General features: G+C 47.9%; 1 protein-coding gene across 6 annotated transcripts in view; it reads right to left on the minus strand.

Annotated features, from left to right (window-relative positions):
* The window catches only part of UBE3B (ubiquitin protein ligase E3B), a 28,763-nt gene that overhangs the window by 6,343 nt on the left and 6,997 nt on the right, over positions 1–15,423 (minus strand). For all 6 annotated transcript variants that reach the window (XM_083470915.1, XM_083470913.1, XM_083470914.1 and 3 more), the window contains 13 exons: positions 14,762–14,867; positions 14,119–14,239; positions 13,086–13,263; positions 12,663–12,832; positions 9,970–10,137; positions 8,774–8,945; positions 8,214–8,332; positions 6,976–7,090; positions 6,510–6,609; positions 2,478–2,597; positions 1,453–1,629; positions 1,231–1,341; positions 612–749 (listed from right to left, as the gene is read on the minus strand). In XM_083470915.1, coding sequence (XP_083327041.1) covers positions 612–749; positions 1,231–1,341; positions 1,453–1,629; positions 2,478–2,597; positions 6,510–6,609; positions 6,976–7,090; positions 8,214–8,332; positions 8,774–8,945; positions 9,970–10,137; positions 12,663–12,832; positions 13,086–13,263; positions 14,119–14,239; positions 14,762–14,867 — 1,795 coding nt within the window. The remainder of the gene's footprint in view (positions 1–611; positions 750–1,230; positions 1,342–1,452; positions 1,630–2,477; positions 2,598–6,509; positions 6,610–6,975; positions 7,091–8,213; positions 8,333–8,773; positions 8,946–9,969; positions 10,138–12,662; positions 12,833–13,085; positions 13,264–14,118; positions 14,240–14,761; positions 14,868–15,423) is intronic.

The raw sequence follows: 15,423 nt of genomic DNA on the forward strand, positions 1-15,423 counted from the left end.
CTTCCTAGCACTCTCTCAGAATTCTGCTGCACGTGTCCAAGCTCAGCCAAATACATTAATGTGCAATGCTGTATGTGATGAGTCTGGCTACGCAGAATCCCAGCCACCACTGGCAGCTCTGACTCACCAATTCCTCTTACTTCCAACACTGCAATAGGCATCAGCCACTCACTGTCAATTCCCACTAGACATTCACAGAGTCTAGAAACTTCTCTGGCATTCACAATTTCATTAAAAAAGCGAAACCCAATCTTCTCTAGATGCTGAATTTTTCATTCAATTTAATGTTAATACATGTTGCTTAATGTGTGCTTACAATGTCTGACTGCAGAAGGAGACAGCCTGGCACACTGTTGGTTTAGCAGTTAGTTTCTGCTCCCTGGGCCAAGCGCAAGGAGACTGGGCCTAGTCAATAACTGGGAGAAACACAATGGCAGACGTCTCACTCAGTTATCAGAACTGCATTTAGGGCAATCAGCTGCAAGCCCAAATCCCCTTGTGCTGGCTATAATTAAAGGAAGATAAGGACAGACAAGTGGCCGGGCACCCATCAGGAGACGGTGCCCGCTGAACGAGGCTCTGAGAGAAAGCCAAAAGGATGGCAAACGAACCTTGATGGAGGTCAGGTTTTTATAGAACTCTGAATCCAGTGAGGGAAGTTCATCCACAGAGCTGTAGAAGATGCTGTGATGATGTCCCAGCAGCTGACTCAGGAAGAAAGAGGCAAAAGGAACGTCCACCACAATCCCCTGCAAAGGGGGAGAAGGAAAAGGGCTCAGAGAGAGCTGCCTTTCACCATCACCAGCCACCAAGTAATCAGAGCCTGAACACTGGAAGAGGCGATCTATATCCCATAACAAAAATCCTGGGTGGTCCATTGGGAGAAGGGGGCACTGCCCCACCAGACTCAGCCTGCCCTCAGGCAGCGCCCCGCCCCCTTTGCTATTTGCCTCCAGTCTAGTGTGTGGCAACACGGTCTTCCTGCATCTTCCTCCGAGTCTCAGCTTTATTCCTGTCAAACTCAGGAGGTAAGAGGAGGATAAAACAAGAATTAGTTGGCTCCATTATTCCAGCTCCATCTCCTGCTAGCCTCCCTGCCTCCCCGCCCCCGACCCAATGGGCAAAAATGTTTCTCTTTAGGAAAGATGCTTGGGGTCCCGTACAAGAGCCAAACCACCCACAGAGGGCTGGCACTGGTTGTGCCAAAGGCAGCTGCCACGCCCCTCCTACCTCATAGACGGCTTTTCCAAGCATCTTCCCAACAAACTCAAAGAGCTGGAGATAGTTCTCATGGATGTAGGACGTTGGGGAGGGATACAGCCTCTCATCGCCGCTGGTGGTCTACCCGGCACATAGCAGCAGAGACAAGAGAGAGCAACATAAGCCTATGGCTGGCTGCATGGCCAGCTGGGGCTGTCTGACAAGACAGGGCTTGGGACAGGGTTCTGGCACCTTAAAGAGGTTGAGTGCAGGGTCAAAGACCTTCTTGATTATTTCCTCAAGGAACTCCTTGAAGACGCCGTCCTGGTCAATGCCGGCCTCATCCACTCCCAGGTCATTCACGAACTTCACCCGGATGACTCCCTTCATGGCGTTCTGAGACAGCTGGCGCAACTGTTCGTACCCATCCTGGGGAGAGGTGGCAAGTGCCACAAGGCCAGAAAGGTGGTGTTATGGACTGGTTGGATGCAGAGGAGTGGGGGGGGGCACCAGCTGGGGAACCCTCAAAGGAAGAAGGCTGAGAGCCCGGGGAGTGGGGGTTGCACGACAATGGGGGTCAGAGGGAGAAAACCATGGGGAGGAAGTCTTGGAAGCAGAGACGGTAACAGGTTTGGTGAGCAGGAAGAGGCTGTGTCAGAGGGCAGTCCAGGTTCAGAGGCTGACGTGGAGGCTGGAGAGGAGGGGGGGCAACTGCAGAAGAAGCCAAGGAGTTCCCTCCACCCTGCTGTGAGCAGCTCCCCTCCCTCGAGTCTCCCAGAACACGGAAAGGAATGAATAGGGCAGAGCAAAGAAAGACAAGGCAAAGAAGCCTCAGGTTGCTGGAGAAGGACCCAGGGGAGGAGCCTTAGAGGGCACTGGGAAGGCAGGGCCTTGCAACTGCCTCACTGGGGCAAGACCTACTGGGAAGAGTTGCTGTGACCACTAGGCCTGCTCCAGACTCTGGCTCCTAACAGGTGTGGGTGGGAGAACAGTTCATTGGTATGGACTGTGGCAGAACTCCCTTTGAAACCTGCGATAGTTTGCAACTAGGCTGGCTCAAAGTGAAATGTGGGCATGAGAAGGCTTCATTAACTGCCTCAGTCCAAACAGGGCTGGGAGCCACTTGTCTCAAACCCTGGGGAGCTAAGGCCAGTCAAGGCCAAGAATCCTGAACCTTGTTTTCAGGAAGAGGCAAATCAAGAGGCTTCACAGAAAGGCTAGCAGAGAAAGAGGTGGTTTTCTTTGCACCACCTTCTAGAAGAAGCTACGCCACTCACCTCCAGCATGCGTGACCGGCGGATGGTGATGTGCGTGACATGAGGCGACGCGGAGCTGGTCTCCACCAGCCCCAGCTTCTCCTTCTCTTTTGTCACCATGTTCCGGAAGAGAAGAGCCCTCTGAAAATGTTCCAAAAGAAGGCGCTTGTTCAAAAGCCATGTTGCCTAAGTGCAAGGTCAGCCTTCCCCCACCTGGGGAACCTGCCGTTCCCCCCTCAAGAGACGTCATCCTTGGCCACTGGCCAGGCCCACTGCTGGCAGGTGGGAGTCCCAGCAACATCTGGAAGGGAAACAGCTGCAGGGCCAGAGGGAGGATTCTCCTTCCCTGGAGGGTCACCAGAACGCCAGCCTGAGCCTCCAGGGCAGACGCTCAGGAGCCTCTTCCTTGGGTCAACATTCAGCTACTGCTTTTCCCTGTAGCCGTTCTTTCCCTGTAGGGTCACAGGGCCCTGCTTTATTGTTATTTCTGGATTGCAACCCACCTCAAAGATGCTAAAGAGACGCAGGATATATATGTTTTGATAACAAAATAGCAGCTGCTGCAGTTTTTTTTACTTCATTACAGATAGTGTTTCAACAAGCCTTCCCCAACCTAGTGCCCTCCAAATGCTGTTTTACTGCTTCAGTCCCACTGGCTTGTAGAATAAGAGGAGCTGGAGTTCAGCAGCATCCTGAGGGCAACAGACTGAGCAAGGCGGACTTGAACACATTTCATCTCAACCACTTTATTACATTTATATCCCACTGTTCCTACAGGGAGCAAAAGGTGTCATACATACACTATTCTGCCCCTCCTCACAACAACCCTGTGAGGTAGGTCAGGCTGAGAGGCAGTGACCGGCCCCCAAGGTCACCCTGGGAGCTTCATGGCCGAGTGGGGAGTTGAACCCTGGTCTCAGCGCTGGACGACCAAATAGGCAGAGTGGGCACTGGCCTATGGGCCCCATGCCTTTCAGGGGCCCCGTGACAATGGATCAAAATAATATGGATTTTATCTTGAAAGATTTACAAGGAGTCCCCGAGATTTCGACTGCATAGGGGCCTCCACAGGGTTTAATCTGGCACTGCCTGGTCATGCAGGTCCTGGCCTGCCACTCTAATCACTAGGCCACACTGGGCAGGCCCAAGGGGAACACACTACACTAGGGGCCAAAATTGTGGAAACCTTTTGGAGAAAGTGTATTTCTGAGGTTTGATGGCTCATAACACCCCCCATTTTTTTAGTAATACCATAAAATTATGTATCAATGGAAATATAATTTAATGAAGAATGCACTGCTACCATGTTTGTTCAATTATCTGTATTCCATCAAAAGTGATAGCCAAATAACCAGAAAAAGGAGTGTTTAGAGAGCCAATCTGGTGCCATCTTGTTCTGGCAATGATGGCTCATAACACCACTTTTTTTTGGAGGAGTATCATAAAATTATATATCAATGTAAAGATAATTTAATGAAGAATGTAATGCAATAACTTTTATGAAGTCTTATTTATTACAACAGCAGTCTAAAGAAGAAACGTGAAAAAATAAGATATACAAAAATTCTCACGTCAGTTAATACTTAGTAGGGTAACCTAGCCTTCCCATGAATTGAACCAAGTTTTTTAGTTTTGTAGCTGTAATAACATGCAACCAAGATTGAATTATTGCCTCTATTAATTGGGTTTTATTACTGGGTTGCTTCTGACTAACATGTTTCTTTAGTCGGCTCCATAAATTTTCAATTGGGTTAAGGTCTGGGCTATGTACACGCCCCCATGTATAAGGTGCCCCCTATTTTTGAGGACTCAAATTTAAGAAAATGGGGGGGGGGGAGAGATGACCCAGAGTTGTTGAGCATTGTTTTGGGGAGGATTGCCCAGAGTTCTTGAGCTTTTTTAGCGGGGATTGCACAAGGTTGTTTAGTTTTTTTTCGGGAGAGGGGATCACTAACCCAAATGACAAACGCAGCAGCAGCCAATCCGAAACAGCACTTGACGCAGCCACCAATCACCAACAAAATGGCCGTTCCTGCTCACGGCTGCAACCAATCACCTGTCGCCCCCCCATCTGACGACCCCCCCCTTTTAAACATTATTTTAGAGTAAAAAAAACCTAGTCTTATACACAGAAAAGTATGGTACATTCCCATTAATTACACAAATTCTGCCCACGCCTTTTGCTGTCATACAACTCCAAATCATAGCACTAACTGGGTGTTTCACAAGTAGGATGTAAATCTTCTCCAATACTCCTCCTCACCTATTTCATGCCATCACTACCAAGCAAGGGGATTTTGGTCTCATCACTCCAAATAACACTGTCCCATTGTTCCGCTGTCCTGTTAACATGGGTTTTAGACATGTTTAACCTTTTTATCCTTTGTTTGAGAGATAACAATGGCTTTTTCTTTGGAATTCTAACATTTAGACCATATTCCTGCAGTCTGCACCTGTCAGGGAACTGCCATCAGTGCCGGAGGGAGAGAGCAAAATCCAGAGGGATTCCAGAGAGCGTCCCGGGAGTGGGAGAGGCAGCCCATCTTCTGGGGAAGAGAATCAGCGTAGCACCAGTGGAGAAGGGGGGCAGATGGGGGAAGTGGCGAGGCGGTCCCATGACTCCTTGCCTGGGACCAGCGGGGAGAGTAGGGGTCCTCCGTTGCCCACGCCCTCCTTGCGCAGAAGGCTTTCGCGCAGAGAGAGTAGGAGGAGACTAGGCGTCAAAGAGCTTCTTTGCTGGAAGAAGTTTAAGAAACGCCCATTGACGGATTCTGCCAGCGATTGAGTCAGCCATGGGTAAGTGGCTGTCCGGACAGAAAAGGTTCACTTAGGCAACCCAGCCAGGTGTTTGCACCCAGCCGGGGAGATAAGCACCGGCTTACGCACGAGCAACCCCTAGAACCATTACAGCACCAAACAGTCCTTGCACTCAACTTCACAATACAATGCACCATGTCATCTTTTATACACCCAGATGGTTTTATTCTGTCACGCAGGCACAGTCTCTCAATTCTTCTATCATCACTTTTCCTGCCTTTACCTGCTTCTTCAAAAATTTAGAAATGCCACCTTTTGTTAAGTTTCCATCAATTTTTCTTCTAATTTCTTCATAACTGTAGCCTTGTTCACTTAATAGTACAATTTTACTTCACTTTCTGGGAGACCAGTCAACTCTTTGCACCATTTCTTTAATTTTATTACTTTTTACAAGCTCACTAAATGAAAGAACAAAAAAAAAAACAACCCAACCAACTTGATAGCAATCACACAACACACTGACAAATCTTCTCCTTATTTATGTTGTAATAAATAATCCTTTATAAAAGTTATTGCATTACATTCTTCATTTATTAAATTATCTTTCCATTGATGTATAATTTTAAGGTATTGCTAAAAAGGGGGGGTGTTATATTCCATCAAACCTCAGAAATACACTTTCTCCAAAAGGTTTCCACACTTTTGGCCACTAGTGTACTTGGGGACGGTCTGTAGCTCAGTGGCCCACAGGGCCTGCTCTGCAGGGTGATGAGAAAGACCCTCCCTCTTCCCAAGACCCCAGAGAGAAAGGCCAGAGGGCAGACAAAACCAGGCCAGGTTATGGAGAAGGTGGGCTGCAGTTCTGTGCAACGAACAGAACCATCAAACCAGATGGGTGTGCATGAATTCAAAGGAAAAGAAAGGTTCTGACTAGACTATAGTAATAACTTCCTGGTGGTCAGATCTGCTGGACGGGGGAACGGACTCCTTTGGAAGGTGGTGGACTCTCCTGCACTGGAGGCCTTTAAACGGAGGTTGCGTGGCCACCTGTCAGGGATTCTTCAGTTGCGATCCCTGCATTACTGGGGGTGGGACTAGATGACCCTTAGGGTACCTTCCACCCCTTACAATCCTGTGCTCCTATGAATTCGCAAGAGAAGAGCATCTGGGTGAGAAGACCTGTGCTTCATTCATATTTTGATTCTAAAACGGGGCCACACAATTCTGCCTTGGAGCATCATTCCCACAATTCAGCAAGCTCCTCCTTTCCAGGCTCCGGGCTCAGTCTCCACTCACATTTTTGTGCGGGATGATGTGGGGAATATACTGCAGGACCAGCTGGGCCCGTTTCCGGTCTTTATCAAGCTCCTGGAAGAGCAAACTCGGTTTAAGGTCCCTAAAAAATAAAACAAACATAAATGTGGCAGGAGGTTTGAAAGTCCTGAAAGAAACAGGACCAGCCAGTTGTGAAGTGGGCAACTTCTAACAGGACAGCTCTTGGAAGAATCCATCCTGCAGCAGACCAAGGCCCAGAGCTAGGCTGAGCTGGTTCTGCTCATACCTCTGCCAAGGACTCACTTGCCTGCCTTGGTCAAGTCACTTGCAGTCCCGAAAGTGTTTTTAAAAGGGGGAGGCATAACAGTAAACTTGAAAAAATGTTGTAAGGGCAAACAGACCAGAAAAAGGCACCAAACACCCTTGACTCAGATTATGACAGGGTGGCTAGGAATCTGGATTATTCCGTTAGGAAGCAGGTGCTTACTTGCGCAGCCAGTGGTCATCTGGAGCAAAACGCCGGCGGCAGTCTCTTTCGTACAAGACCATCAACCAACCGTGCACCGAATGGAAGAGCTCCAGGGTCTCTCCTTTGGCACTCTCTGTAACAAGGAGGGGGAGAGAAAACATACCCTGCAATAAAGCCGAAAACATTGTAACCCACAGCGGAAAACTCAACAATAGAAAGCGGGACAGCTGTGGCCCTCCAGATGTTACAAGGCAGCCAGCATGTCCAATGAGCAGGGAGGAAGGCGAGACCAGTAACATCTAGAGGGCCACAAGTCCACCCCCCCCCGGCCCCCCACGAGCAAATGAAAACTGGCCCCTGCCTCTGACTGGCACTAAAACATTTTTGTAGTAATCATTGTATTTGTATAGCTACATGCCACAACAAAGAGAATACAACATTCAGAGCAGAGCCACGAATTTGGCTCTTAATTTCTCGGCAGCAAGCACAAAAAAAGAAATACGCAAGGTTACATTATTTTCTTTGTCCAACAGTGAAAACCACACAACCTCACTTGATATAAAGAAAATTTCCCCTGCAGCTAAACTCAGACAGATGATTTTCATGATGATCTTTATACAGACACTGTAACGTCCTCTATAACCATTTTACCAGGCATAGGCAAACTCCGGCCCTCCAGATGTTTTGGAACTACAATTCCCATCATCCCTAGCTAACAGGACCAGTGGTCAGGGATGATGGGAATTGTAGTCTCAAAAAACATCTGGAGGGCCTGATTTTACAAAACACACAGAAATGCTGTTCCAAAAGCAATTTCTTAGAGCAGAAAGGCAGAGGGCATAACACCAAGTTTTTGTTCTGTGAAAGCAATTCTATGTGGAGCCAAAGGAACTGACTCCAAATAGTTTGATTTCTGATGGTCTTATAGAATTCATTTTGTTAGCTTGCGCCCAGTTCTCCAATCTGTTAAGGTCATTCTGAAGTCTGTCTTCTGCAGCATTAGCCCAGCCTCCCAGTTTGGTGTCATCTGCAAATTGCATGAGCAACCCCTCAATTCCTTCATTCAAGTCATTTATAAAGACATTGAACAGACCCAGGACAGAACCCTGCAGAACCCCACTTGTCGCTTTTCCCCAGGATGACGAGGAACCATTAATGAGTACTTTTTGGGTCTTAATAATCTTTGGGTCTGTCTTAATAGATGGATGAAAGCCTAGAAAATCTCAAGGAATAGGTAGTTAACCAAAATCACTTACCCACAATTCCATCCCAAATCATCTTAAACACAAAAGAATTCAGGAAAGATGAGATTGTGATCAGCTCTTCCAGTTTGAAAGAGATCTGCTCTTCGTAGACTTCAATGTCGTCAAGAATTCTAGAAGTGGGAGAGGGGGAGAAAAGGAACAGTTTTCCTTTGTCTCACTGTGGAGTAGGGGAGGAAGAAGCAGCCAAGACACTTCGCCCAGTCCATGCTCCCATACCTCTCTGGCTTGTGTGAGCCAGAGGAGCATTGGGGCTTCCTTAAACTGCTGAGCTGGGGGGTGGGAAGCCTCCCACTGCTCAGCTGAGGTGGCCCCCATCCTTCTCCAGCTTGCAAAAACTGCTGGGGGAGGGTGGAGGCTTTCTCAAAGGCACAGGCAAGCAGGCAGGCAGAGCCCAAGAAAATCCTCACGTGGAACCTTCTTAGGCCCCTTCTGCCTGCCTTCTGCCTTTGCCGTCTGCAGGAAATTTGAGCTGGCATGATGTGAGCAATATATGTGTGTGTGTGTATACACACACACACACACACACACACACATAAAATAAAATAGCCTACGTGATGAGATGCCGGGAGCAGTCACAGAAAAGCATCAGCATGGCCAGCAGCCGCTTGGACTCCTCGGTGTCGTTGCTCAAGCACTCCAGGAAGAGTTTCAAGCCACCCTGGGGGCCCAGCTCACAGATAAAGGCCCACAGCTTGGGCAGCAGGTCGTCCAGGTAGGTCAAGCCTAGGAGAGGGGAAATCCACAAGGGAACCGGCCCCAGGAGGCCAAACAGTTCTCCATTAATTGTTTATTATTATAAACAATACCTCTCATTAAACACACACACACACACACACACACACAGAGCGGCAATGAAACACAAGCTTCTAGTCCTCAAGGCTCTGGGGAAGCCTAGTAGAAAATCAACCATGAGGAGGAGGATGTGGGGAGAGGGCGGGAAGCAGGCAGGTACAGCAGGTAAGGCCGAAAGGGGACCTGCGCCTTTCCTCTGGCCTTCTGACCCTGCCCACCATGGCAGTTTCAGCCGCTGCCTAGCAAAGTTCATTATCTGCTCTTCTAGAACTTGCACCAGGAGAAAAAGCAGATGGGGGTGGGAATTTGTCCCACACCAGGTATCCGAAAGAGAGAGGACTGTATATTTCAGAACATTCCCATCCTAAACAGGCCAAGGCGATCCCCAGAGGGTAGGACTCGAGCCAGTGGATTCAAAGGACAAGGAGGTTCCAACTAAAGATTAGGAAGAACTTTCTGAAGCTAAAAGCCGTTAAGACAGTGGAATGGACCCTCTTGGGAGGTAGTGTCAGATGGCTGCCTATCAAAGATTCCTTAACTGGGATCCCTGCATTGCAGGGGTTGGACTAGATGACCCTCAGGGTCCCTTCCAACTCTACAATTCCACGATTCTATGTTTGCTCTGAAGTGAGCTGTATTGACTGTGATGAGATTAATGTTCAACATTAATGTTCAGCCTGATTAGGACTGGACGCTTGGTTCAATTTAACTATAAAAAAGCAGGGTGGACAGGTGAGAAGGGGCACTCAACAGGCTGCGCTGGCTGGGGCTGATGGAGTTGTGCCCCCAGACATCTGGAGGGCGCCAGGTTGGGGAACACTGGTCCTAGTAAAGCCAGCCTTAGCAGGGAGGACTCTTTCAAATTAGCTTTACCTGACGACCAGGTCCCCACTTCCGTCAGGAACCCCCAAACTCTCCCTGCTTCCCCATCCCCTCCATTGCCCCCTCAACCAACCTGTGAGAATCTGCAGCCGGATCTGCGTCAGGGTGGTGAGGGCCATCTGATACAGGACACAGATGCTGCAGACCTTCTGCACCTCTGCCGAATCCACCCTCTTGCCCCCGACGGGCTTAAGGATGTTGCGGACAGATGCGGATTTCTGGAAGGCACGCTTGAAAAGGTCTAATGGGAAATGGAGAGGGTGACAGTCAGACGGAGGCACCCCAAGGAACCGTGTTGAAGGGGACCTTCCCACTCAAACGACTCCCTCCCTCCTAACAGCCCCCTCCTCCCATTGTTCAGATTTGGATAACCAGTGTTCGAAACTCCCATTGTTCTAGGTGCATTTTGCAACAGGGAATTTCATTAGCATGGGCAGTTTCTGAGGTCTGGGCGCAGTATTGTGCCTAAGAGTTGAGATTAAAACTGCAGAGTGGAAGGAAAGGGGGACTTTTTCTGCCTCCCCACTTTTAGCTACTCTCTGAAGACTGGAGAAGAGACCCTCTTAAGAATATTAGGGGGTGGGTAGGCAGTGGGAGGACCAGGTAATGTGAAAAATGAACATAATATTTTAGCTGCAGTTCATTCATTTTCAGCTTTGTATTCTTGTTATAAAAAAGTGTGCCTACACATTCCGTTGTTGCACCCATAACCTAGGTTTAAGGTGCCATTTAGCTCCTAGCTTTCATATCTCAGATTCTAACACTGCAAACAATTTTCATGCTGGAAAGATCCCAAAATGGTCAAACGCATCTTACCTACTAGAATGGGGGGGGCAAACTTTAAGGCTTGTGGGATCCAGGGATTTTTAAAAAATATATATTAAAGTGGCCAGAGTGGGAGTGAAGCCAAATGCAAAATGGCGGCTCCACTAGCAGAGCCAGGAGTTCCCTGTAAATACAAGCACAAATCTACACCTGTGACTTTGATCCATGCTTAAGAGCATCACCGGGGCAAAGGTCCTTTTGCTGCTGCTGCTGCTGCTATTAAATGATGAGGAATTGGAAGCCCTTCCTAAACTACTGAAAGTCATCCTGAGATCTACCTCAATCTAGGCCCAGCCACTTGCCCAATGTTGTCAGACAATAACTGCCCTTGATCCCTGGCCCTCATGTTGTGGTGGCTGATGTGAGTTGGAGTCCAGCAACATCTGGAGCACAGCAGCTTGGGGCAGGCAAGCATAGACCATGTTCTCATCTTTAACCTCTCCCTCAAAACCTCTCTCCCTATGGATGTAGCTTGCCTCATCCCACATATGCCCACTGTTGGAGGTGCCACGTAATGACATAACGCTCCTTCTGCCTTTGCAAGAAGTCGAACTTTTACTGTGTGCACCCACACTCTGAAACTCCCTGCCATCAGGCAGCTGCCTTCAGGGTGCTCTTTTTGATACCTGCGAAAAGCATTACTGTTTAGACAAGCTTACCCAGGTATGTGGAACACTGTTTTAATATGTCTTCAGCTTATGGCTGATTTTAATTATTATTTGAATATTTTTAATAGCTATTTTCAACTGTCTTTTCTGACAATTTTTTTTTTTTTAAACTGACTTTGAGGTTTTTCTTTACTGTTAAGCAGTATATAAACCTTTAGGAATATATAGCAAACCACTTGGAGGCTTTATTACTATTAAACAGCGTATAAATGTTGTGAAGTAAAGACCTCCTTCACAAGCATCTTTCCACCTGTAGCTCCAAATTTTCCAGAGCTCAGATCTATGGAATTCTGTGCCTAGAGAGGCTTGCCTGGCCCTTTCCTCACTGACTTAATTTTTTTTGCTTTTAAAACCAGTTCTGTGCTTAAATTGTTTTTTTAATCATATGCTTTTAAAATTGCTCTTTTTTCTATTGTTTTATGCTTGATTTTTATTCTGAGTTGATTTTATTGTTTTTCTATTTTACTCTGAATCACCTCTAGGAACTGTTTGAAGGGAGAGAGGGAAATAGGTAAAAAGAAAAAGAAAAAAGATAGGCTCGCATATGCAAGTGATGGCAGGAAGGGAACTATTTTTGTCCTACGCTTCTGCCCTGTTGTGTTGTGGGCACAGCCTTGTCCCAAAACTGAGAGGGGATACAATGCCCGTATTCCAGTACCAGAAGGAGTGTCACATGGAAGATGGAGCAAGTTTGCTTTCTGCTGCTCCAGAGGGGAGGCCCTGAACCAATGGATTCAAATTGCAAGAAAGGAAATTCCAACTAAACATTAGAAATAACTTTCTGTGGGTAAGAGCTGTTTGACACTGGAACAGACTCCCTCAGAAGGTGGCTTGCTCTCCTTCATTAGAGGCCTTTACACAGGACGGCCATCTGTCAGGAACTCCTGCAATGCAGGACTCGTTGGACTAGAAGACCCCTTGGGTCCCTTCCAACTCTACATACAATTCTAGGATTCCATGAGAACAGTGAGGCGCAGCTCTCACCAGTAGGGATCCTCCAGGAAGTGGTTCCCTGACCCAGAGAGGCCTGTGCAAAAAGACAACCTTCTCTGCACTGGGGAAACCCTGCTGGTTGGGTGTAGCAGAGGAAAAGGCCCTCAGCAGGAGCCAGAGGTCTGCTAGGCCTCCCCAGGGTCAGAGGCTTTTCTAAACTATTCTAGATGCAAAACTAAAATTAAATGGGGCAAAAAATAAAAAACCCCGCCCAACTTTCTCCAGAATAAGGGTCCAGGATCGAAGCCTGAGAGGGCCGCTGGGCTCTGCAGCCACTCACTCTTCATGGGCAGGCTGTTTTGCGGAGATGTGGTCGGCACTGGCAGGCGAGCTGCGTCCTGGTTCTCCGGAAGCTTCTTGCTCAGGACGTCACTGAAGAGGATGCGGATCAGGTGGGCGCCCCAGAGGTGCTGCAGCTGCTTTGTGAGGAGAGGCATCGACTCGTTCAAGCTAGGACAGGGGAGGGCAGAGCACGGAAATGAGGCACAGGACACACGGCAGGGAGGGCTTCATGGTCTAGGTGACCAGCAAGCAGAACTGTCTGGGCTAGGGTGGGGATTTCAGGCAGAGAGAGATCTTTCCTATCAGCTGTGGTGCGATCCTTTGCTGTAGGAGAGCTGGTGCATAGGGTGGGTCTCCTCCCATTGATCTACAGACCCTCTCCCCCCCCCCCCCGCCCCTGCCCACCAAGAGTGACGCTTACCCGTAATCCACTGTCTGGGAGAACCAGCCAAGCACAGGGTGCCAGTGTGTGAGGTTGGACTTCTTCTGAGAAACGTACTTCTGGCAGTAGGAGAGCATCTGAATCAGGACGCTCACAAAATGGGCTGTCTCCTCCTCCAACACCTTGTCATTCAAGGAGCCCAAGTAGACAAGGTTGCCTGGAAAAGAGCAGCAGCAGCAGCGCTTCAACTGACGGAAGAGGGAAATAGCAAGGAAGGGGAGCCTCAAGAGCTGGGAGACAACTCCAAACAACCCAGGAAGGACAGAGGATACTCAGTGACCATCGAATGCTGACAAACGGGAGGGGGGCAGGCGGGGGGGGGAATCAAATGAAGTGGCTGCAATCCTTAGCAGGGAATAGCTGGTTGCCAGTGACTCTTGTTTCTGTAATTTCTAAACAAATTTGCATGTTTTGTTCTTCTTCGTGCTATGCCAAGTGCCTCTGTGTAAAAAGGTGACAGAGGACGTTGTTCACTATGCTCCCCAGGGTCCTCTCTATAAAGATCCTCGTGAAAAAAATGTACCCGAGTTTAGCCACATGGAAAGTTTTGTTACATCATGTGAGTTCGGAGGATAAGAAAAACTATTTTCCCTTGCCTGTTTCTTTATTTGCATTGGATGCTGGGAAATTAAAAGCCAGATTTGTGGCTCACATTTGACTGTCTTTTATGGCTCACATCTGAGCAAATAAAATTGTCATTACTCCTCTGCCCTCTGACCGTGGCAGTACCTTTGGAGCTACACCTCTAGCTTTTGATAGCTCACCAACACATTGCCCACATGGCATATCTTCACTGCCATAAAGGAACAGAAATTTGATTTCTAAAAATATTTTTGAAAATTCTCAGGAAGCATCATTTTACAGCCACATTTCAGGTGGCCTTGTGCCAACACTGCAGAGGTCAGGTGCATCCTTCTGTGTGGCCTCCCCCACAGAGACGCTCTAGCCACACAGCTTTATTCACATATCCTTGGCCAGGGGCAGCACTGAGATAGGAAGCAGCTTTGCTTACCTAGAAGGCAGAGCGTGTGGCTCCCTTCTAAACACACACAGACGTCCCTGCACAGCTCTTCGCGGCTCAAGAACAGTATGAATTTGCGCAGGAGGTCCTGCGATTCTATCACTGCCAAACGCTGAAAGGAAAGCAAACTTTTTATAGCTTCCTTTATATAAATACACTTGTACCTCAGCTTATCAGTCAAACACAGTTCCCAAAGCATCTTTGCTTTGATTCAGTCAGTAAAACAGTGTTGTGATGCATGCAAGTAGTTTCACCTATGCCCAAGTTAGGAAGAGGCAAATAAAGTTCTATTTTCTCTCCACAGCAAAGTACCCATTTTCCCACCAACACTACACTATAATATTCTGCCATCCTCAGCACCTCCATCTAAACAGGATAATAATAATATTGGCCTCATGTTACAGGTACGTTGTAAGAATGACAGAGGTAATAGAAATCAAGGGTAGATGAATCTGTGGCCGGTGGGCCAATTCTGGCTCACAAAGCCACTTTCAATGGTCTACTGACCCTCTGCCTAAATTGGACACCTCCTCCCCGTCTAGCACAGCAGCACTGCGAGATCTTAGCAAAGCAAAACAAATGTGTCCCCTCCAATAGTCTGTCTCTCACTCGCGCCATTTGAGGGATCGCCTACCTCAGGAGTAAGCGTAGCAAGATGGGTGACTATAGCAGGCACGGATATGATGTGGATCAAAAAGGATCGTAAGAGATTGTCGGAAAACTGAGCCGCAACCACAGGGCTGGGGAGAGAAAAATACCGTAAGGGAGGAGAGAAGAGGAAGCATACGTTTTCTGCACACGGAGACAAGAACGGCTACTCCTGTAGCAAGGAAAGCAAAGTCTTAGCAAGAAAGACAACGACTCTGGAAGTACCTTTTGGGGGGTGTTTGTGGACTTCCCCAAAGAGGCATCTCTGGCCACTGTGGGGAAGAAAATGGTAGACTAGATGGATGGGCTTGATCCTTTGGCTTGATCCTGCTGCAGGGCTCTTCTGATGACTCAAATGTGTGCTTCATTTTTCTCTCTCAACATATTTTATGAATTTAATTTTTAACTCCAGATTGCTGGCCTGTTCCAAAGAACAAGTTCACCTTGGAACCAGCTCCCTGCTTAGCAAGTTACTCTTGCGCTGGCAAGTTATTCAAGTCTTTCTTGAAATGGGGAAAGTTGTGGGTTTACAACAGAATTGATGAAATAATGCCTCCCTGACTGCCATAATAAAAATAAAATCCAGAGGAAGGGACTACTCACTTGTAAATTCAGGGTGATGCAATGGGGAAGAAATACCCACAAATG

Source organism: Podarcis liolepis (assembly GCF_965112155.1).
Source record: "Podarcis liolepis genome assembly, chromosome: 13".
Classification (NCBI taxonomy): domain Eukaryota; kingdom Metazoa; phylum Chordata; class Lepidosauria; order Squamata; family Lacertidae; genus Podarcis; species Podarcis liolepis.